This window comes from Oryctolagus cuniculus, chromosome 2 (genome assembly GCF_964237555.1).
Source record: "Oryctolagus cuniculus chromosome 2, mOryCun1.1, whole genome shotgun sequence".
NCBI lineage: Eukaryota > Metazoa > Chordata > Mammalia > Lagomorpha > Leporidae > Oryctolagus > Oryctolagus cuniculus.
Window position 1 is genome coordinate 86,800,723 of NC_091433.1, and position 24,289 is coordinate 86,825,011.

General features: G+C 44.2%; 1 protein-coding gene and 1 long non-coding RNA gene across 5 annotated transcripts in view; one reads left to right on the forward strand and one right to left on the reverse strand.

Moving 5' to 3' along the window:
• The window catches only part of LOC108175898 (uncharacterized), a 59,816-nt gene extending 35,766 nt beyond the window's left edge, over window positions 1-24,050 (reverse strand). Inside the window, exons 1-3 of one of the 2 annotated variants that reach the window (XR_001792560.3) lie at window positions 23,948-24,050; window positions 5,556-5,778; window positions 5,096-5,383 (exon numbers count right to left, since the gene is read on the reverse strand). This is a non-coding gene — a long non-coding RNA (uncharacterized lncRNA). Of the gene's footprint in view, window positions 1-5,095; window positions 5,384-5,555; window positions 5,779-23,947 lie in introns of those variants that run through there. The other variant, XR_007914709.2, reaches the window with a different exon arrangement.
• Window positions 1-24,289, forward strand: part of KCNU1 (potassium calcium-activated channel subfamily U member 1) — a 143,515-nt gene that overhangs the window by 102,302 nt on the left and 16,924 nt on the right. For 2 of the 3 annotated variants that reach the window (XM_070068546.1, XM_070068544.1), the window contains exons 20-22: window positions 10,827-10,923; window positions 14,826-15,050; window positions 16,687-16,867. In XM_070068546.1, coding sequence (XP_069924647.1) covers window positions 10,827-10,923; window positions 14,826-15,050; window positions 16,687-16,867 — 503 coding nt within the window. The remainder of the gene's footprint in view (window positions 1-10,826; window positions 10,924-14,825; window positions 15,051-16,686; window positions 16,868-24,289) is intronic. The other variant, XM_070068545.1, reaches the window with a different exon arrangement.

Here is a 24,289-nt window from a genome sequence, read left to right on the forward strand (position 1 = left end):
GAAAGCTCAAGTATTGGCATTTTCTGTAAATACAGATTTTTTTAAAAAATTATTTGTTTGAGGTGTAGAGTTAGAGAGAGAGATCTTCCATCTACTGGTTCACCCCCCTAAATGGCAACAACCAGAAACCAGGGGCCAGGAGTTTCTTCCGGGTCTCCCACGGGGATGCAAAGACCCAAGCACTTGGGCCATCTTCTACTAGGCCATAAAAGAGAGCTGGATTGGAAGAAGAGCAGCCAGGACACAACCTAGCACCCACATGGGATGCCGGCACGGAGATTTAATCTACTATGCCACAGCGCTGGCCCCTGTGAATATAGATTTTAAAAGAGGAAATTTCACATATTAAACTACTTTTTTTCTTATATTTTGAATATATTCAACAACATTTGTAAAAAGTATTTTCTCTATTGTTACATAAGTATCTGAATAATACCAATTTAGCCTCTTGGTCTCAAGGTTTAAAATATTTACTATCTACCCCTTCATAGGAAAAAAAAAAGAACAGAAGTTGTCAACCTTGTTCTAGATAGTTCAGTATTACATCGCATAGAAACAATAAATTTACAATAATTTGGCGAAGGTATTCATTCTCATCTCAAACTATGACTCAATGTTTTGAGTTTAGATGAAAAGGTGTGTTGAGAGAAGGCAAAAGTAGAGTTGAATAAAGAGCATTCACACAAAGAACAGTAGATTCTCAAGTATCTAATCTCAATTTCCCATTGAAACCAAAAAATAATGTCAAAGATAAAAGAAATCGAGGAGTCAAACAAAATGATCATTAAGATGGAAAAACTGTGGTGTGGTCGCAGTTAGATTTTGCCCCAGGGTTCTGAAAGAAAGAGTGACAGTTCTTCTGGGACCTTCAGATGGGAAAGGCTGGGAGAGGTCATGGAGCATGCCATCTCTTTACCATTTCACAGAGTGACAACAGCTCGGACCCAACTGGGAATCTATTTCCATGGAGGTTTTGATATGGAAAAGAGATGATAAGAAATCATTTTACTTGTAAAATATTCAAGAAACCAATCACCAGGAAGGCAGATATTTATATTGAGATAGTTCTATACAGTTCTATGCCAGTATCACGCACTCTCTGTAAACCAGAGTGGCTTACCAGAACACCTTGACAATGAGCAAGGTTAGACCTTTGATTAGGGTCTCCAGGCCAGTAAAGAGGGAAATGCATGCACTTCTGCTGGACCAAGGGGTAGCCTTGTCCCTTCTGTGAGACACAGCAAGAAGAATCCAGGTCAAAATGCAGGTACAGCACATGCAGTGGTCGCATGGTACAGCCAGGTTAGACACATGAAGGAGATTTGCTTCCAGATCTCGTGGGTTCAATGGTGATTGTTTAATGGTGACTTTTAAATTCTAGGAAAACTTCCCAACCTCTCTGAGTGAGTGAGTGAGTGAGTGTGTGAGTGTGTGTGTGTGTGTCGACTTCAAACTACAGGTGAACATCACAGGAGGAATATTCTTCTCCTTTGCCCCCTTTGGGCTCAGTCACCTTGAGTTGGGAGTGCAGAGCCAGCGAGGAGTCCCCCTGCATCCTGAGCTAACTCTCCCTACAGCTCCCCTCCTCAGCGCGGCAGAGCCCCGCTCTTACCTTGCATCCCTGGTGACAGCCTAACTTTAGCCACATCTTCTTGTGGCAGAACTCCAATCACCACTCTCCCCCGCCGCCCACCAGGGACCCCTCATTCTAACTTTTCGTCTTTAATCAAGACACGCCACTTTTTAAAACTCACCGCCGTATAACGCACGGAGCAGAAGGAGGGCGCTGGGTCGTGAGTGATCCCAGGTGAGCTCTATCTCCACACTCCGCATTGCTTCCCGACAGGTCACTGGTGCTACGTAAAAGGCTAGAACTCTCAGGACGCCTTTCTTCAGCAGGCTCCCGCCACTGATGGCTTCCAGATGCGAGGACATTTTAAAAGGCTTGTGGCCCTCAACACCACATCATTAGATCTTTCCAATGTTTCCAAAAAATCCTTAATCACTAGCCCACTGTTGCTGTCTCCATTTCACCATTCAGCCACTGGGATCTCCGGGCGGGCGGGGGAGGGGGGGGGCTCAGAGATATGGTTCACAGGACGTTGAAAATAACTTCCTATTTCTGGGGGAAAATCCATAATAGCTTCCACGTACCCTGGAATTAGCTTTACTCCCTCTGCACAATTTCTACCTTTGGATTAGATCCCCGCCCACCCCACCACTCTCTCCCATACACAAAAACACAGATGCACCCCAGCACCAGCACCATGTCCAAGGGTGCTATTTTTTTCTAGTTCTGATTCATTTGGGGTAGTGGCGGGGGGTGGATATTATTGCTAGCAATTTTCCAGGCAAGCCTCACACTCCAGTGCATAAGGAAAGAATTTACGTCATGTTGACCTCTGACCTGGCTCAATCCCAGAAAGCCTCGGGAAGTGTGTCAATACCATGAACAGTGAGGTCAGCCTCAGATATCTCACAGCCATACTCACCTACAGAGAAAAAGGAAAAAAAAAAATCTTTTGCCAGAGATTTGCTTTCCTTTCAAGAATGCATTTCAGGATTGGAAGTGTCAGAGTACCTGTCTTAATTGTTCATTTCCTAGCCTACTGGACAAAGAAAAAAAAATCTGTGGCGAGACGTATTTGTTCGTTAGACCAACCTGTATGTTTGCTAAGCCATTTGATATTTAGCAAGTGTTGGGGAGTGTGGGAAAGAGCACCTCAAAGCACATCCTTATGCCGAACAGATTGGCGGGGGAAATTGCTCCCAGCAGATGTACAACTTGCCCTGAGCCCCAGGCTCTCCGCCCAGGGCGCAGACGCTGGCCTTTATTAACCGTACCTGCCGCCCTGGGTCATGTCTCATTTGTCCTCACACTGTAGAAAATCCCAAATGCAAGGTCCAGAAAACATAAAGGGATGTAAATGAGGGTCCATCTGGGGAATGGGTAAAAAAGAGGGAAATTGTCTTTTTATCTTTCTCCTTGATCTTCTGTCTGCTAACAATTTAAGCTCTGAGAAACCTACACGCATGTTTTCACAGAAAATGCTCTGCCGAAAAGCTGTCAGTTTGTACTTATCAGAAACAAAGCAAAGCTTAACAGAGACACGTTCCAATGTGAGCTAAGGCGTGGGTTTATCTAATAGAAACACCATCCTGTTCTTGGCTTCACCTGGGCTGGGGCCACTCTGACCTTGGGTCTAACTTCTAAGGAACAAAGTACAAAAAAAAGTCTTTGTGGAGACTTGAAATTATAAACATTGAAAACAGAGGCCACGGATTTGATGGAATCCATCTGTAATGCAGTGTTTAAAAGGCAAACAGAACACTGTTCGCAGCTGATTTGGTTTACGTTAGAGCACAGTTTACATTTTCCTATGCAGACTCAAATAAGATTACCCTGAATCTAAGGATACTCTGAATTTTCACACACCTCTGTTTTAAAACATCATTTGCAGATGGAATTTTTAATTCACACTTTGCTATGCAATACAATCTTTGCCATCAAAATTTACAGTTTCTTGATGGTCTCATGATGACTCTGCATATGCAAAAAAATCAGGAGAGTCCAGGAACCACGAGGGAGGTTGGAAAATAAAATTTACTGGCCGGTGCCACGGTTCAAAAGGCTAATCCTCCGCCTGCGGGATTCTGTCCCGGTTGCCCCTCTTCCTGTCCAGCTCTCTGCTATGGTCTGGGAGTGCAGTGGAGGATGGCCCAAGTCCTTGGGCCCTGCACCTGCATGGGAGACTGGGAGAAGCACCTGGCTCCTGCCACCGGATCGGCACGGTGTGCTGGCTGCGGCAGCCATTGGGGGGGTGAACCAATGGAAGGAAGACCTTTCTCTCTCTCTCTCTCACTGTCCACTCTGCCTGTCAAAAAAAAAAAAATTACCAAAGCTCTGTTGTCCTCAAACACTCAGGGCTACGGCCTCTCTGCCACTGACCATGAGCAAAACCCACTACTAATTGAGCAGAAGGTCCTGTGGGCATAGCATTTTCCAGTGCTCTCCTCTTTCTTCCACCCTCTTCCTCCTGCCCTGGAAGCTTTTCAAATTGGCAGGGAGAAGTATCCCCATTTTGGCACAAAAGCAGCCAGTTTTTAGCCCTCAGAATCTCATGTCCCCGGAAACCCCGATCCCAAACAAGCCAGAACAATGGGTCACTGTGGCTGGCAGGTTGCACATTGCTTATTTCCTTGTCCCACATGGATACCCAAGGTTTTTCCAGATGGCAACCAAGAGGGCATGGTGCTTTAGAGGTAACCTGGCTGCTGTCCACATCCAAACTGCAAAGTCATAGAATGTGGAATTAAAACATGTTTATTTTGGTGGAAAAAAATGTTTAGAAATCCAGGGGCTGGAGGTGTGGCAGAGTGGGTGAAGCCACTGTCTGCGATGCCAGCATCCCATACAGGCACTGCTTCATGTCCCAGTTGCACCACTTCTGATCCAGCTCCCTAAGGGTTAAGAAAGCAGCAGAGGATAGTCCAAGTACTTGGGCCCCACACCTATGTGGGAGATTCAGATGAAGCTCCTGGCTCCTGGCTTTAGCCTGGCTCAGCCCCGGTCATTGTGGCCATTTGAGGAGTGAACCAGCGGATAGAAGCTCGCTCCCTCACGCTTGTTCTCTCTCTCTCTCTCTCTCTCTCCCTTTCTGACTCTGCATTTCAAATAAATAAATAAATCTCTTTTTTTGACAGGCAGAATTAGACAATGAGAGAGAGAGACAGAGAGAAAGGTCTTCCTTCCGTTGGTTCACCCCTCAAATGGTCGCTATGGCTGGCGCACCGTGCTGATCCGAAGCCAGGAGCCAGGTGCTTCCTCCTGGTCTCCCATGTGAGTGCAGGGCCCAAGGACTTGGGCCATCCTCCACTGCCTTCCCGGGCCACAGCAGAGAGCTAGATTGGAAGAGGAGCAACTGGGACAGAATCCGGTGCCCCAACCGGGACTAGAACCCGGGGTGCCGGCGCCGCAGGCGGAGGATTAGCCAAGTGAGCCGCGGTGCTGGCCTAAATAAATAAATCTTAAAAAAAAATTACACATGGATTTCAAAAAAATTTGCACCAAAATAAATCTATCTTTTCATTCTTCTTTTCCACAAAGTTTTTCTTTGAAGATTTTATTTATTATTTATTTGAAATGCAGAGTTAAAATGAGAGAAGGAGAGCAGAGATAGAGATAGAGAGATAGAGTTAGAGAAAGAGAGAGAGAGAGAGAGAGAGAGAGAGAGAGAGATCTTCCATCTGCTGGTTCTAACAAACAGCATTGGGCCAGACCAAAGCCAGGAGCCAACGTTTCTTCCAGGTCTCCCAGGTGGCTGGCAGGGTCCTAAGTACTTGGGCCATCTTCTGCTCTTTTCCCAGGCACGTTAGCAGGGAGCTGGATAGAAAGTGGAGCATCTGGGTTACAAGCTGGCACTCATGTGGGATGCCAGTGTTGCAGGTGGCAGTTTTACCCACTCTGTCACAACACCACCTCCCTCCCCAACGTTTTGCAATAGCTTCATACACCATGTCCCAAGAGATATGATGGTAGGCTTTCTCCATCTTACCCAGTAAAGGAGAATCTTCAGAGATGTCTGGTGAAGCTGACGCATGGCAGCACAGAGCCTGGTGCCCGCTTCCCACTCCTGGTAACACGGGTAGAGGCCAGAGGCCTTTCCAACAGGCAAAGGGCACCGTGCCCTCTTCCTCCAAGATTCTTCCATGGCCACCTGGCCCTGAATATTTCTTGGAGATCACAGGATCTTTCTCAGCTTGCTCAGATGCTGGTTCCTGGAGGAAAAAATATTATATAACGGCGTCTGCTTTATTAAACTTTAAGTTTCTCTACAAGGTAAAAATAAAGCCTTGTAATGAAAAAAATGACAAGCAGATTAAACCCAGAAAATGATGTCATGATGTGGCCAGGAAGATTAGACTCAGATTCTAATATCTGACTGTGGTATATGTGCAGGCTTACAGGTGTGTGTATGTGAGTGTGTGAGTGTGTGAGTGTGTGAGTGTGTGAGTGTGTGAGTGTGTGTGTGTGTGAGAGAGAGAGAGAGAGAGAAAGAGAGAGAGAAATATCATGGAGCAGGAAAGAGTGGGAGGCCCTGATACACAATCCACCCTTATACACCCAAGTTAGGTGATTTTTGCTTGTCTCCATATCACAATAAGTGGTTGTCAAAAGAGACAATAAATATTTTCAACACAATTATGAGCTGTAAAGCCTTATTATTCTATACAAAATCAATGGAGAGAAGGCAGCTGTTGCCTTCAAAATACAAAATTCTCAGCACCATTGAAGGCTTCCTAGGCTTGAAGAGTTCCCGTCCACCTTTTGGACACTTTTATGAGATTGCTGCAGTGGGTTTTCCAAAGACTGAACCAAGCAGGTCACTGAAACTCCTGGACAAACACATCCTCCTCTCCTGCCCAAAACTTGGTCAGAAACTTGGCCTTCTCCTCGTGCCAAGATTTTATGAAACTTGTTATTTTTGTGTAACTCATGTCCTGAAGCAAAAAATAAAAAATGAAAGTATTAATAGCTCTATATTCAGGACAGAAAACTCTCTGCTCAGAATTTACAAGCTTCCTGTGGAGTTTTAAGGAGATTTCTGGAGGTCCAAAACCAGGATTTATGAACACAACTGAAAACGAGGTCCTTAAAAGCAACAAAAGGAACTGCGGATGCTGAATAGACTTTCTAACAGGCACTGGGAGTAGTAAAGGGTCTCATCCATTGGCAGGTGATCTTCAAGGATTATCTGAGTCAACTCTGGGAAACCATGCTCTGACCTGGTCCCGTGAAACCTACTCTGCCCTCTTAGTTTTCCTACATGGTTGGCTTTCTCAGGTGCCACCATGGGAAAAGACACGCAGCCCATCGCTTGCATTTTCCTAAGTGATAGGCTTTAGGCAGGCTGAGTTGCTATGAGCAAGGAAGAACAAATGTTCATTCAGTATTGTTCCAGAAAACAGGGAAGAGAGAGCGTGCCTGCCTAGCTGGGACAAGTTCAACCGTGTGCTCACAAGACATTGGCTGCACACACTCTGAAGCAGCTCAAACCAAAGCAGTCATCAGAAAAGAAAGCTGGAGACACTGCAATCCACAAATGGACTAGCTGACAAAGCTCTTTTCATTTGGCCTGTTCATTTCTAAAGATGGAAGCTGGACACCTGGCCCTGAGGACATTTCAAGGTCCAATACCGGCTGGATGCTCAGGCAGAAGTACCACACGGTTGCCTGGGCAGGAAGCCGCTTGTCTTGTAACCAGGGAACAACTTCACCTTCATCCCCAGCATGTTCTGCTCTGGACCAGCCCGGAAAACTCCCACACACTCCTTGCCAGCCTCCTACCCATAGCCAACACATCCAAGAGACCCGTGGTCAGGGTATGGCTTTTCTTTTTCAACCTGGATGGTGCTGCATGGCTCCTTTTCCTCCAACAGCATCAGCCTTGATGTTCTATTCCTTGAGTCCTCGATCTAGGGCTGCTAGCGCTGAACCTTCTCACAGATGATTTCTTAGTCTCTTTGGGAAGGTATATTTCTGCAGGGAGCGTGTCATTCGCAAAGCATATGGAAGCAGGGAGCTCGTCAAGGGGTGATCTAAATTGCATGAGGTTTCGCTTTGGCAAGGACACCAGATGGATGCCTTTATGATGAAGTGGGTCTCCCCCAGCCTTCTCTTTCATGCAGGTCTCCAACAGGTGTTTCCTCTAAGGCATAGCTGTTTTCCATAACATCAGAATGAAGAAAGATGTTGTCTGTGACAGCTTGTATACATAGATCATGCTTTCATTATGATACAAGAGTGTACAGTGATTGATTTGCTATTCGGAGTCAAGTGATGAAAATGTGCTTGAGAGATGATCACCTTCCAGTTGCCAAAGGGGCACTCAATTATCACACACCAAGGACTCTTCATTCTTCTTGGGGGGTGGGGAGGGTGGAGAAGGAGCAGGAGTGGGGGGAACATGCAGAAGGAAGTGGCAGGAAGGGGAGGAGGAGCAGTAGCTGTGGCCTGGGTGCTGAGGGAGGAGAGCAGGAGGCCACCCCCTTGAAGCCAGACAGCAATTTCCCAATGATTTTCAAACTGTCCACAAAAGACAATCACCACCAACTTTGGGTTCATAGTATTAACATCAGTTCTGTGGGACCGATGTCTAGGAAGCTACTTACTTATGGAGACAAACAGGGTTCTATGAACAAACAAAACAGCCAGGTCCCCAGATCCTGATAAAGTCGAAACCATGCTCCAACTGGGGGTGTGCACCCTGTTGAGCCCCATCCCCTGGGCTTGGCACACAGCCATTACCTTGGTCCTGACTGGTGCCGTTGAGAGCCAGGGGTACTCTAGAATTCGGGGTTGGGACTCATGATTAATGGGTACTTAAAATACCCTGTGGCATGTTAATCAGCGTGAACAAGGCATTTCGGTCAAGCTGACCTCAAGGCGGATGTTACAACATCTTGCAGCTAGTTAAAGGACTAGAATCCACTAAATCCCTTAAATTTATAGGCAGGTCGTGAGTGCAGAAGATAAAGGATTCTATCAAGGCCTGGGCCCTTGCTGGGAGGAAATCACCTTCTTGGCTTTTCCAAGTCCTTCTCCACCTACCCTGGCTTCTCTGCCTCCGTCCTCTCTGACCCATTAGTTTAGGTCCGACACTTGCACCTTACTTTGAGTCATTTCTTTCTTCTGAAAAAAATACGACATCAAGATAGCCACGTAGAAGTGAGGTTGACTGAGGAAATCAACATTGCTCATCTCTGTGTAGGAATGAGTCTTCAGATCAGGTGTTGAGTAACAAGGTGTTTTAACTCATGGGGGGAACCCCTGATCTTTCAACATGAAGAGTAATAGGATGTATTTCTCCCAGGGGAGAGCTGTCATGAGCTGCCAAGGCTGAATACGCATGAAGGGAGACATAGCACAAGATGCTCCTAAAAGAGTTCTGGGAGATAGTGACACATATTTTAAAATATGTAAACAAATACAATAAGCAAGCATATAGGCAAATAAGTAAAGCTTTTGTGGCCAGATACATTTCTGGCACACTGGATTGTACAATTCTTAAAAGATGCCTTGATTGCAAGACTTTTCAGAACCTTTCATGCCCTAAAGCACTGTGTGAACCTCCACATGGAGCCATTTCCCCCACAACTTTATTGGACTAAAGAAAACATTTCCTCAGGACTTCTCCAGTTACTAATATGCCTCGGAAGATGTTTGTTGGGGGAAAGGTTAGAAGGTACATTTATTCTATGGCAATCTCCATGAAATCTTGGCAGCTTAGCACCATGAAGGTTTGTTTCTCGTTCACGCTACACGGCACAGGTCAAACAGGCACAGAAGCATGCAGGTACCCAGGCTGGGAGACAGACTGAGGAGTCACAGGGGGCCCCTCTTTGCCTCCACCAGCACTGGAATCATATTTCACTGAACCAAATTGGTCACGTGGCTCCATCTAACTATCCGTTTAGTCAGGAAGGAAAGAACTGGCTATCGTGAGAACTGCTAACCTCAACTTCAGCATTATATTGAACTGCTGGCTTTACAATTTGTTAGCTCTTTGACTTGTATCATTAAAAGTCTCTGGCAGAGACAAATGCTCACCCAGTATTTCAATTGCTTCCCATGTTCCCCAACCTTCTTAAAGTTAGCAGGAGCCACACAACTAGCTCCGCCCAATGAGATATGAGCAGCAATGCTATATGTCACTTTGAGCCAATGGCAATTCAACGTCTGGGCTTGATTGTCCAGTTGCTCTCTCAACCCCACCTAAAGACATAGGAGGACACCTGGCTCAGGTGTTATGGCCAGAAGATGGTAGAAGCACCAGGTGGTGTGTGCAGTTGATGCTTGTTCACCCACGTGAAATACAAGGTGAATTCAAAAAGTTCATGGAATAAAGTGGAATTGAAAGATAAGTTTATTTGGGATCAAACAAATTTAGAAATCCATGCATAGTTTTTTTCATAATACGCACTTTCCATGAACTCTTTGAAGATCCCTGAATACAGTGCGGGTGAGCTGCGTTAGACACCCTGAGATTCTGCAGTTGCTTTGGCCACCTCCGCCTGGATTCTCTGCATGTATCTATGACATTTCTAATCCTGAGCTTTCTCTGATTCTGAGGGACCTCCCATGTTGCCCCCAAATCAAACGTGCATTCCTTAGGATTTGCACGACTTTTTTTTTTTGAAAGATCATCCAATGATTTTTCGTGATTGACTATATTGCAAAACAGCCTTGTGCCTAACAGCAGTGTGGGGTGACCACATGGAGGGCTTTGCCAAGACCTAGATGAGGATTGGAGCAAAGGCTATGCAAACGCAGGTCCGTGATGGGAGCTGTGAAGAATGCAAAGTGCATTTAGTAAGTAAGGATGTTCCAACAGGGACTCCAAGGCAAAGCATATGTAAGGAAGAAGTGTGGGGGGGGGGGGGGGATAGGCTAAGTACAGAGATGTCATCCATGATTACTCTCTCACTGCCTGATCTGTTCTCTATGGAGGTGTCCAAAACTTGCTCACGATTTCCACCCTAGAATCCCACCAGCAGCAAAGTTAAGAGCAGACATAAGTACACCCAAGGCACATATGTTCTAGGTTGAAAAGAGAGCCCAGTATGGGTTTAGCTCAAAGTGCTAAGACTCTTCAACACGATGCAGTCTCCCCATTCAGACTCATTTATTCCTGAGTCTCACAGGCCGGAAGTCATTCTCCTGTTGTTCTCCGCCATGGGCCCGGGGCTCTGATGAGTTCCCCATCTTGGCTTTGCTACACCAGAGCCCTCCGTTCTCAGACGAACTCTGCATTCTCTCTGCCTAGGACTTTCCTGTGTGATGTGGACCAGGACTCTGAGCAGCTCGACAGCAGTGGCATGTTCCACTGGTGCAAAGCCACCCCTCTGGACAAGGTGATTTTGGTAGGTGATGTCTCACCAAAGCTCACAACAACATAAAGCACCTCTTGGGTTAAATTATGCATTTCAGCTAGTCAGGGGCACCTGCCATTTCTCTTTGTCAACTGTGAATTTGGAAGGAAAAACTCTTAGCTCCCCAGCTGGATGAATGATGTGCAATACGTGTAGCATTTGACAGAGACTTTGTGAGCAGCATTGCAGGGGTTTAAAAGGCAAAGAGATGTCCTCAGCTGCTTCCTGCCTCCCTTACCCCGTTAGCCGACTCAGTTTGCAAAGCCATGCCCTCCTGAAACTTCGCTAGTAAATCTAACGGATGTAAAAGCACCCGGGAACCTTACTGTTTCCAAGGGCTTTCTAGTCTTTGCTTTAAAGTAAATGCACATTTCCCTAATTTATTGGTTTTAAAATTTGGATTTCTTCTTGTAGTTAAAGCTGGCTTTTCCATAAAGCTCTATTTATATTTAATGCATCAACCAAGAATGTGTTTCCTAAGTGCTCCCAGCCTCATACAACATGGGTATGTCCTGTCCCTGCCTCTTCTCTCGAGGAGATAAACTAACTCAGCTCTCTGAAATGGCAGCAACAGGGATTTCAAAAGCCTGGGCTCCTAATCCAGGCTCCAACACCTGTTTTCTGGATCCCCATGCACGCTCTTTGCCCGATTTAAAAACTCAAGTATAATCTCAGTGGTTTTCTTTGCAAGCAGTAGCTGGTAAATGCAACTAATAACAATGACTGCTTTCATGTTGGGTGAACCCTATGTAATTTTCTCATCTCTGGCTAATTGTAGATAATAATAATAATTAATAATACTCATCATCATTTCTCACTTTGCAAAAGTAGTTTATGTTTTTCTATAACACACACATGCACACACACACACACACACACACCATTGTTTGGCTCTGTGCCAGTGTCCTGACAGAATGTGATCCAGTTTCTTTGCAAAATGATGATCAATCATTGGATCAGAAGCACAAAACTGTCAGAGCTGTCATATCAACGGGAAAACTATAAGGGTTACTGAAATTCACCATTTTAGCAACTCTGTCTTATGCTAAAGTACACAAAATAAATATCTGTTGAGCAGAAAGCCACACAGGGGAGGCAAATCTTCAGAAAGATTGGGAAGTTGGGTGCATAAGGAGGCATCCAAAAGGCCAAGAAATGGCACCAGCAGATGTTTTGTGAGACCCTATTTATCAGGCAGAGACACAGGACTCTATGATAGATGTTTCCCCTATGATGCTTGATGTGAGATATACCTCAGGACAGCCGCTGGCTCATGAAGTTAAGTAATAGCTTCTGGTTTTAGAAATGCTAAGAGTTTGGAAATACGTCCCTGTGGGAGGAACGTCTACATTGCAAAATTCAGAGAGCCTTTGAACTTGATTTTGTCTGCAGAAGGGTCAAGTGGAAACAGTTGATTTAAGTTACTTTGAACAAATAGCACATCCTCCTCTTCTCCCAAAAGGCACCATCTCTTTTAATTGGGAGGCAATTTTGTGCCAGTTTCTTGGAGAAATTGCCTCTCTAGCTGTGCCCATCAGTGCATTCTGCCATAGATCTTGTTTTTAATTGTTTAGCTCTACTCAGGAGAACAGTTGTTGGATTTCAGGCACGTTACATTAAATACCATTAGGGGCTTCATTATTCAAGTTAAAGCTAATCGGATTAGCTGGAGACAATTCTTTAATAGATCTGGTTAAGATTCATATCACTGTCTAGGAAAGCTCTCTAGACAAGTATCTTTATTCCCGCTCACAAGGAGATCCCCTGGCTTAGCAAACGAATATTTCCCAGGGTATGCTTAATTTGATCAACTTTAATTGTTGAGATGTCAGACGTTACTTATTTATCCTGCTGGATTGTGCCAACCCCTGTTTTGTAGAAGCACATTATGTATCCTACCCATGAACTGGCGTACAGAAGCCCCAGAAACCCACAAGTAGTATGCTCAAACTTTATGTCCCTAGGAATGCAGGAGATGCTGATGCTTATTTGCAAGATTTAAGTTCATTTCACTTTTTCTCTACCAGCTTCCATGGGTTCTCCTTTGAAAAGCTAGGAATTCAATAAGATTCAGACTTGATTAAGTTATTGAACAGCCGCTAATGAGTTGAACATAGTTATCCAGGTCTCAAAACTCCCCAAGGACACTAAAATCTGCAGAAGCACAAGTCCACTATCTAAAAGGGTGCAATATTGGCTTACACTCTCTGTGCATTCCCCTGGATACATTACATCATGTCTAGATTACTTATAATACCTATTAGGATGTAAGTTCAGTGGAAATAGATGTTACGCTATATCAGGGAACAATGGCAAAGGGAGAAAAGTCTATATGTATTTAGAACAGACACGATGTCAGTTTTCACTTATTTTCGATCCTCTGTTGCTTCAATCTGTAAATGTAGAATCCAAGAATATGATGGGTGCTGTATATAATATTTTCAATTTATTATTGCCTTTTCACAATAAATTAAGTTTTTGTAACCTTTTAAAACATAACAGCGTGAAAGTGAGAGAGGTTAAATAATTTGCTCAGTCATAAAAGAAGGACAGAACAAGAATACAAAATCAGATCTTCCCACTGCAACTTGGGTGCTCTTTTTCACTACATCCTAATGGCATTGGTCCATTCCCCGAAGGAATCAGACATGGGTTTACAATAAGTTTAGTACAGGAAAATCATTCTTAAGTTATATTTATTATTTTTATGAGCCCTGTGAATATGGGGGAACCCTAATCTAAATATTTCACATATATAGCTTGCAGCTTAGAAATACAAGGGAGATGTATTAGTATTGAGATGCTTAGTATGAGACATATTCAAATGTTTTGGATCAATGGAATTGTTATAGCCTTCTTATTTCTTTTGTATAGCATACACAGTGAATTTCCTTGACTGAAGAGTCTATTCAATCAGTTCAGTGAATCAGGTTGAACCATATTAGGTTGCCATTTTTGACCCCAAAAAGGGCATTTTATTGCACTTCAAAGTAATGCATGGAAACCCACTGAATACTGCAACACATTGCATAACTTAATATAATTTTAGGACCGGCCAGAAAACGTATGTTTAGCAATAGAATTTGTAATGTCTTAGTTTTTTAGTGAATCTTAAGGCTAAAATAAGTCATGAAAATCTAAACTGATCCTCTGTAAAAAAAAAAAAAAAAAAAAAAAAGAAAAGAAAAGAAACTATCAACTCCCAACTTGACTCTCACTGGGATTAAACATGACAATAGGTCTGATCTGATTTCATCATTAAAAAAAATCATCTATTATTTTTCACTTTATGTTTCTGTGTGGGAGCAAACTGTTGAAAGCCTTACTTAATGTATACTAAGCTGATCTTCTGTATATTAAGATAATCGAAAATGAATCTTGATGTGAATGGAAGGGGAGAGGGAGTGGGAAAGGGGAGGGTTGTGGGTGGGAGGGACGGTATGGGGGGTAAGCCATTGTAATCCATAAAGCGTACTTTGGAAATTTATATTCATTATATAAAAGTTAAAAATAAATAAAAAATAAATAAAAAATTAAAAAAAAAAAAAAAAAAAAAAAAAGAAAATCAAACATTCTCCCCATATGGCTCAATGATTTCACACCCTGAGTCATGATGTTGATCCAGGCTACTAGAAAAATAAAAAAGCAAATAAAAGACAAAGCCAAAAAGTAAAAAGCAAAAGATGGCGGAACAACTCAAAAAGATCAAAGTTATGATTGTACCACTTACACCGCTTATGCGTAAGTTCTTTTTTTATAAGCAATTTGCAAAATTCTGTTATGAAAATACTGCTGTGGCGACACCTTGAAGAGGTGGGGGTGGGAAAGACAGTTATGCAAGGGCTATCATCTCCTGTACCAAAGTGACCACGTTCTAACACGCTTATCCTTAGAAACGCACGGATAAGTCAAAGCACGAGTTTCGGAACCACATTGTCGCATGTGTCTTTGGAGACACCCATTCGGCTTTGATGGGGCTTCAGAACTTTGTGATGCCTTTGCGAGCGAGCAACTACACCCGGAGGGAGCTGAAGGACATTGTGTTCATCGGGTCTCTGGATTACATGCAGAGAGAGTGGCGCTTTCTCCGGAACTTTCCCCAGATATATGTTATGCCTGTAAGTCTCCCCCACAGAACCGTGAATATTTATAATGCTAATGATACCACCCCTACTAGCACTGATGATAATAATAACAGCTTGCCATTCCATAGTACATATTGAGGATCAGAAACTGTTCTGGATATTTTATAAATCTACCCAGATATGCAGATAGGGAGATATGCATGAATTCATGTAATCCTCAAATAACTCAACAGAGTAGGTATTAAAGACTTGGAACTTCAAACACGGAGAAAATATGTTGTCCAAGATTACAGGGCAACTGTAGGATCTAAATCTAAGTGGTATGGGTCCTGCGTTTGTATTCACACCACCATGTTTTGGGGGCTTTATGCTCTGTATTTCTGAGTCTGAATCTCACTTACTGGTCAAACCAAATGCCTCCGCCCACTAACGTTCACGTCTTTTCTGGCGACATCTCATACAGAACACACGTCACCACATATTCTCTGTCAGATGTATGAAGAGATGGGCTTTGGTTGACCTTTTTGAGAAATGTACCTGCTGTGGTTTTCATGGCCCCTCCAAAATGCAAGTCGAAACTTAGTTGTCATGGTAACAGGGTTGCACGGCAGGGCCTCCACGAGGTGATTATGGCACGGGACCTTGCCCTCACAAGTGGGTCAGTGCCCTTGTCACAGGAGAGGGCTGAGTTATCACAGGAGGGGGTCCCTGAGGAGAAGGGGAGGTTGTCCCCACCGTCTCCTGCACATGCTCTCCCATCACGTGATGCCTTGGCCTTGTTAGCTTGCAGCAAGAAGGCCTTTGGTAGATGTGGCCTTCAACTTCAGACAACCTAACCTCTGCAGCTGTGAGAAATAAATCAGACTTCTGAATTACAAATTGTCCAGTCTGTGCTATGATGTGATAAGTGACAGAAAAGATACTAAGATGGGAGCTTTCTATATACACGCAGCATTGCAATTGCAGTTATATTTTCCTGGGCTCTCATGGACCTGTGGCCCAGCCTGTGCCTCCATTTCCCCGGATGGAAAGTCCATGATGTGCACAGTGAAATCCATGGGAGCATTTGCCTTTTCATGAGATCATATGGGCAATGATGGGTCTGGTGCTTCAGCCAATAAAAAGGAAGGCAGGAAAATGGCCAGAAGCCAGCAAATGTTAGGAATTGCTCAGGCCTCCAAGCGACCTGAAGGTAAGACCAGAACTCTCCCTTTTCTTCAACAAACAAAAGACACAACTGCCACAGTGTCTGTTAACTCAGAGAAGGCAAGTTGGCTGGGTTGCTGGTAAGGGAGTGAGGATGCAACACTTTTCTTTAGACCTCTTTTCTGCAAGTTTTTCTCCTCGCCACTGTCAGCCAGACTCAGTTTCTCTGCTCCCACTGGAGTCATCTAAACAGATCTGTGCTCCTCACTGCTCATCCTCCTTGGTCTCCTCCTACCTTGCTCTCAGGAAAGGGTCTGGGAGATGCACTGGCTCTAAGATATGAGCAAACGATAAGGTTAACCAAGTCAGACACCAGCTAACTAAAGTTAGAAAAATCAAGCCAGGAAAGCCTGGAAAGCCTTTGGCTCAAAAAAAGTCGCAATGTTCAGCCACCACCCCTGAGCCATGAAACAAAATCCCCCCAGCTGACAAACCCCTCCCCTGCCTGTTTTTCTCTCCTTAGGGATCTGCACTCTACACCGCGGACCTGCACGTGGCCAACATTGAGTACTGCTCCATGTGCGCCATCCTATCCCCCCCCTCCAAGCCGTCCAGTAGCCAGACACTGGTAGACACGGAGACCATCATGGCCACCCTCAACATCAGATCCCTGCGCATCGGCTCCTGTGCCCATGCCACGTCAGGTCAGATCAACACCCCTGGCAGGAAGACGTCAGGCAGCATGGAAGCAGGAAAGGCTAGCTTTTCTAGAAAGTACTTTACCTGTGGGGGAGAAAGAGGATGAGCCTGATGTCCTTTATGAGCCCAGACGGCTCTTGACAATCCTGTAACAGGACTATAATGCTGTAATAGCCCACAGTTAGTACTCTGGAATTCTAAGTCAAATGCTAAACCACACCCTTCCTGTAAATGGAGTTGCACATCGTATTGTCTTCCTATTTTAGAAAACACAGTCACAGAATTCTAAGCACTATTATTTCTATTGTTACTCATCAAATATAGGTGAGCACAGTGCATTACCATGAATAACAGGTATTATGATTAATCAATTCTCATTGGATCTTACAAATGTTTAGTTTATAGTTCTTAGTTTCATGAGAGGATGAACTATAATTCTCATTTACTCTTCAAGGCACTTTCAATGTATGTATTTTAGAAGATTGCCTCTAAGGTCCCTTGTAACTTCAATAGACTAAACAGGTCATATTTTATTTTCTGATTAGAAAGAAATGGTGAAAGAGAAGTAGCAATCTCTTTAGAATGGGGCCCACCCTGTCTGTCTCTCCTCTGGATTCTCTGCAGCATGTAGCACAATCACTATCACTTAGTAGATGCTTAACAAACAGCTATTGACTTGAAGTAAATGAGCCACTGAGCTGGACTCCAGAGGGGAACACCGGCCACAAAATATGCCCGAGGTTAATTCTTACTACCAAATTGCATTTTTTTCTTCTCCTCCGAATGGGAAAAGGCTTATATATTAGTCTGTTTCTAATTGACTACCAATCACCTAACCTAATGTGAAAGTACAATTAGTGAAGAATTTTCTGTATATAAACAGATTTTCAATTCCCAAACCCAAAGTGAGCAGGATTGGAATCCCTCAGGTCTCTCCAGTTCCCTGGAGGATGACAGATCTTCTATATCAAGGTCAGGTGCAACCTTGGTCCGCAGACTGCATTGCTGCTGACCACAGCTGTGCCACTCTGCATGTACTTGGAGAGTTCAGAATGAAAGGCTGTCTGTGATTGTGGTGGTGGACAGAAACGTTCATGTGTCAAGTCAGGAAACCCAGAGAACTCTTTGTGACTCCCAGATGCTGTTGCCAGGCAGGAAATACAGGCCCTTGGGACAAAGGAATAAAGACATAATCTAATCTCTGGTAGGTGAGCTAAGCCAGCTGCTGGATTAGACACACCCCCACTAAGCAACCAAACCCAGCTCAGTATCTAGGGTGTCACGGTGTTCTGCAAAGCAGACCAGATAACAAGACTCTTCGTGGATGACAAAGTGCTGTGCAAAGCCAGTCTGAAGAGGTGTGAGTCCGCCTTTTCTGAAGAATTGGAGGATCCACAAACATGCTGTTGTGTTTTGCCACACGAATCCTTAGCTTGGCAAGAAGGGCCACTGCCCAGATTCATGTATGATTTATGTGTGCACGCATTTAAGTTGCAAGCTTGCAACTTGCCATAATTGGACAGAGAAGAAGTATCCACTTTAAAGGGAAAATCATCCCTGTACAAATGAAAATGTGCACACAAAAATCCTGGGATGAACTGACAGCACCACAAGCCATGGAGTTAATGGTGCGTGTGAGCAGTCCTTCCCACCACTGTTAGTTTTTATACCTCACCTCCTGTATAGGCTAGAGAGACAGAAACCTATGATTCTAATTCTAGTTTCCTTTGTATCTAACACTTTTCAGCATTCCTTCATTTAACGGAAATGTGTTGGTTTTGTGTAGTGTGTCAGGTACTCTGGCACAGGCCAGTAAAGTTCCATGAAAGGTGCAATTGACTGGTTTGGTTGAAGGAGAGAGAGGAGGGGTAGGGTGGGGTGGGGGAGCGCTGGAAAGGGGGAAGAGGAAAGAATGGAATGTCAAAGTATTGGAGTCAACACGAAGCAAAGGGATGATTTTGCCCAAGGACAGAAGGCACGGTTGAGAGAACAATGTACTGTGTAGACCTGGTGCCATTTTCTGGTGGATGGGATCATCCCTCTGTGTGTGAAAGGAATATAGGTCCACAGAGGCTTGGATGACCTCCGCTCCCGGTGAAGGTCACCATGTCTGCCTAACCAGTATGAAGCCATTAATAAAGTCTTATTTTGAGTATATTTCAAGGAGACATATGAACAGCGAAGGGCCATCGCGCATACATTACAGAAATTACAATGGCAACAGAGGAATGTATCTTGGGTTTGTAAACAGAAATCCCACTCTGCAGAGAAGCCCGTCCGGCCCTCTTCATCCTTCTTCCCACTTGCTGTGAATACTCCTCTTTCACCCCACCTGAGAGACAGAAATGCATATACCTCCCCAGAACTGAAAGTATAAAGGGTTGTGGAATTCTTCCAGGAGCTAGAAAACATCTTCCACACTGAGCATCCAAAGAAGACTAGCAGGTAGGCAGTCTTCTTCCCCTTTCTGTACATCAGTGGTTCTCAACTGGGGCAATTTTGCCACCTGAGGTCCTTTGACCATCTTGTTGGTTGACACAAGTAAGGGGACTGTAGCCATATCTAGCAGGTAGAGGTGAGAGACACTGCTAAACTTCTTACCATGCCCAGGACAGCTGCACACAGTACAGACGCAGGGTGGGTGTTTATTCTAATGATTAAGACTCCAGTGTTCTGCATTGGATTCCCTGGGCTTGATCACTAGCCCCAGCTGCCAATTCTAGCTTCCCCTCAGTGCAGACCCTGGGAGACAGCAGGGATGGCTCAATTAATTGGGTCCCTGCTACCCCCACATCGGAGATGTGAATTCAGTTTTCAGCCCAGCCGTGGCCACTGTGGGCATTTGGGGAATGAACCCATGGTTAGGATTCGCTCCCTCTTGCGCTCGTTCGCTCTCTCTCTCTCTTTCTCTCTCTCTCTCTCCCTCCCTCCTTCAAAAAGGAAAACCATTTCAATAGCACCAGGATTGAGACTTTGCCCTGGTGTATCCGGTGAGAACCCTGGGGGATCAGCAGGCTTTGCACATCTTCATAGCCCTTATAAACTTTCATACAAAGTCAAGCTGAAACCACCACGGCTATTCCACACAGATTCACGAGGGAGCTTGGGAGACGGGGGACAGTGGAGTGCAGACTCTCCAAAGGACCAGTAAGAACACCAGGCCTCCTGGACATCTCCCCGGGAAACTTCAGGTTTTCAGTAATGCTCTAATTACTGCCCTGTCATGTCACCCGGAGAGCAGGTTGGCAAACCTAGGTGCCGAACTAAATAATCTGTGGCATAATCTAAACATATAACGGTAATTAAGTCTGACAACTTAATATGCTACTGAAATTTAAATGTACAGTAGTAATCTACAATTAAGCAATCTTTTGTAATAGCACCCTGCCAGGCTGGAAGATTCCAGGTATAATACTGTGTGCTATTAGGTAGCAAAAATATTGACATTAGTAAAATGTGCCCAGGCTATGATCTGACACACACTTAAATTAACCATTGCTCTACAAGAGAAGAATGGAGTAACAGGCAGAAATGCAGTTGCTATCCATCAATGGGTAACAGAAACAAATACGTAGTGCAGCTCCTTCAGCTAGTGCTGAAATATCTGTACTCAGTTAAAACACTGGACTATGAAAATTGGATTTTCCAGGTTCTTTCTAGAAAGGAAACTGGAACCCAGAAAAGGGGAGGGTCAAAGGTGATTTCCTTGTAGAGGGATTTCTCCATTTAGGGAAACTGATCTCAATCTTTTACTGAATATGTCAGATCTTGTAGCAGGTAATCCAAATAGTTTGTAGAAAATGGAATTAAATGACAAGCTTAGAGGACAGACATTTGGCATAACATTAGTTGCCAATTGGAGAGCCAGAATTCTATACTCCCAGTTTCAGCTTCCTGCTAAACATATATAAGGACAGCAGATAATGCCTCAAGTGGTTGGGTCCCTGTCCCCAGTGTAGGAGACCTGGACTGAGTTCTTACCTCTGACTTCAACCAAGCTCAGCATATGAACTGTTGTGAGCACTTGGGAAGTGAATCAGAATTAATTATTTTTTAAAAAAACATAAGCTTATTTTGCTGCAAAACAAGTTTGAAATTTATGCAATTTTTTCAAAATGCACATTTTCATGAAATTTTGAAAGACCCTCATGTGCATAACTTTTTAATTTTTACACCAAAATAAATGTATCTTTTATTCCAATTTCCATGAACCTTTTAAAGTACCCTCATAAGTATATATGTAAAATAAATATTTAAAATGCATATCTATATAATATAAAATATTAAAATACATTAAAATATAAAATATATTTGTTAGGAAAAGAGTTGCAGATTGGTGCCTCCTCACACGGGGCACCATAAATGTTAGGAAAAGAGGTGCAGAATAGAGAGGAAGCAATGCACGAATTTACAGCCAGACTGAATTTATTCAGAGAAAATAAATTCTTAGAGGTGGGTTACCAACTGCCCGCCTGCACACTGATGGAGCTCCTGGCAGAAGGCCCTGACCCCCAGAGGCTGGGCCTTTTTATATGTTAGGAGGTCTAGGGCTGGGGGTAGGGATTAGGAGCAGCAGGTGGAAGGGAATTCCTGGAACCAGGCGAGGCCTTGGGAACCTGGAAAAGCATGCAGGCAGTAGGGTGTGAGACCCAACTGAGATTCAAGGGCAAGGAGTACATTCCAGTGTTTATCTACCTTTTGGGCAATGAGCAAGAATGGCTGAGGTTTATGTCCTTATTCCATCAACATTAAACTACATTTAGAATGTAAAATATTTGAAATACATTAAAATATAATATATATATATTTAGAAATAAATATTTTATAAAATATATGTATGCGTTTTGAAGATTTATTTTATTTATTTGAAAGCAGAGTTACAGAGAGAGAGAGAGAGAGTCATCCATCTGCTAGTTCACTCCCCAAATGGCTGCAACCAGGAGCCAAGAGTTTCTGTGGCTGTAAGGGCCCCAAGCACTTGGGCCATTCTCTGCTGCTTTCCTGGGTGCATTAGCAGAGAACTGGATCAGAAGTGGAGTAGTAGGGACTTGAACTGGCACCCATATGGGGTACTGGCATTGCAATTGGTGGCTTAACCCACTCTCTGCACCCTAATACCCCCACCCCCCCACACACACACACATACACATTTTAGAAGGGCTATAAAGCAAAGGCATGGACTTTGAATGTGGTATTAGTCAGGGTGTGAAACCCCATCCATCATTTAAAAGGTATGTTGACCTTGAAGTGAAGCTGCAATTCCTTGTATTCAAAGGTAATCTAACTACAAGTAATTCACAGAGCTGACGTGACAGCCACAGAACTGCAGGTCAACAGAGAGTTTGGATTTTCTGCTACATTCTTCTCTGTACACTGGCTCTTTCCTGCCTTGGTTCCCTTATCCGATTCCCTGTGCTTGGATGGTTCGGTCTCATCTCCCAGGACTCCTTTCCAAGATCTGAGAAACCTCCCTTTCAATCCTATCTCAAGTCACTTGCCTTTCCTCAGTGCTTAGCCCCTAAAGCAGGGGTGGGAAGCATTTCTTCTGCCAAGGGTCATTTGAATATTTATAACATCATTTGTGTTATACATACAGAATCATCAACTTAAGAATTAGCCTGCTCTCTGTTTACTAAATTTCAGGTCTCACCTGTGGCTGCCTTGGCAGAATGAGAACAAAGGATCTTGCAGGTCCTATACTGCCTGCAGGCCAGCTGCTCCCCACTCTGCCTAAAGTTTATGAACCTCTTGGATACTTATCACTATCTGGAAATATTTTTTCTTTGCACCTTGTGACTATAGATGGGCAGGTGCTGTCCACAATCCTAGGGTAGAGTAGGTGCTTTTTAAATGTCTGTGGGAAGGAGGAAAGGGGCAGGGAAGTAGGGAAAGAGGGAAGGAGTGAGGAAGAGAGGGAAGATGGTTGGAGGGAACACAAGCAGGTAAGGCATCTTGCGGAGTTCAGGGGATAAAGTAGAATCTCAGTTCTCCCTAGCTTCCCGCAGTATGGGAATCTGAGTCTTTAAAGGGAAAAAAGTCCAAGTGCGGGGTTTACTGATGAGCCATATATCTAGGCAACCCGGTATCTCTCCTTGTTAAAGAGCTGTGCAACTCTGCTCGGCCCTCTGGGCTTCTGCTTCCTCATTGAAATCTGAAGGTTTTACCAAATCCTGGGGCAACTGCTGGCTCTAACCATGAACCAAATGCTCTGGGCTCTCCACATGGAGCTTCGGGTCTTATCCTATTGCCATGACTCAGGTTTTTGGTGGATATTAGAAATATATTCAACTCAGCACTAACAAGTGGCTCTTATACTGAACACAAGGCTACTTCAAAAATCTCATGGGAAAATGGGATTAAAAGATGTTTATTTGGTGCAAAAATATTATTGAAATCCATGCATGGATTTTTTTTTAATACACATTGTCCATGAACTCTTTGAAGTACCTTTGCATTTCTTGGGGAGACGGGGAAGGTGTTATATCTTGCAATGCACAGCACTCCTTCTGGAAAAAAGAATCCGCCCTTGAGTTCCTCTCACCCCATCTCTGGACTCTGTCATCCTGCCTTTATCTACTGCTGGAGAGGCTTCCCAACATCGCTCACCTCCATTCACTTCCCTTCCTATTCTCCCTTCCCCTACCAATTACCTGGCTTAGCAAACAAAGGACACTCTCCTTTTCTTCCAAAGCAACATAGTCTTAGTTGCTAGTAGACTTTGAACTTTCATGATATTTTTGCCCTGTTACATAACATCCTCTGCAAAATCTAAAAGCAACAGTTTAAAAGCACAACTTACACTGAGACACTTGTGTCTTTTAAGGGCACCCCGGTTTCCCACTGCCCTCCTCCCTCCACATTTGTAGTGTTGCAGCAAGGAGACCCAAACCCTGTTGCCAGGCTTCTTTAAGAAGCTGTTCCACACACAGGTCACTGCATGACAAACCCCTGTTTAAGGCCAGGGTTGTGCCTCAGCTCTCACGTGGGTGAAAGCAAGAGGGAGAATCATCTATAAACTGAGCTCAGGGACCTCCCATTCCAGTCTTTCCAAGGGTACAAGGCACTCCAGACAGAAGTCGGCTTACCAAGTGCAGGAGGAAGCCAGTTCTCAGGAGACAAAAAAAAAAAAAAAAAAAAGGCATAAGCAGGCCTTGCAGCCAGAGAGGATCCCCGAGGTCAGATAACACCGGAACCGGAAGCCAGCTACAGTGCCCCCAAAAGCACTTCCGGAGCACTGCCACCGATTCAGTCAGTTTCCCAAGAGTTCTGTAAGCAAATTGATGCAATATGAGACGCCGCCAGACAGAGCAGTTACTCAGTGCTACCGCTCCTCCAGGAATAATCAACTCTTAGTGCTGATGTCAGCAAGTAGCCACTGAGAGAGCTCGGCCAGCGTTGCTCGTCACATGAAGTGCCGTTTAGCGAAC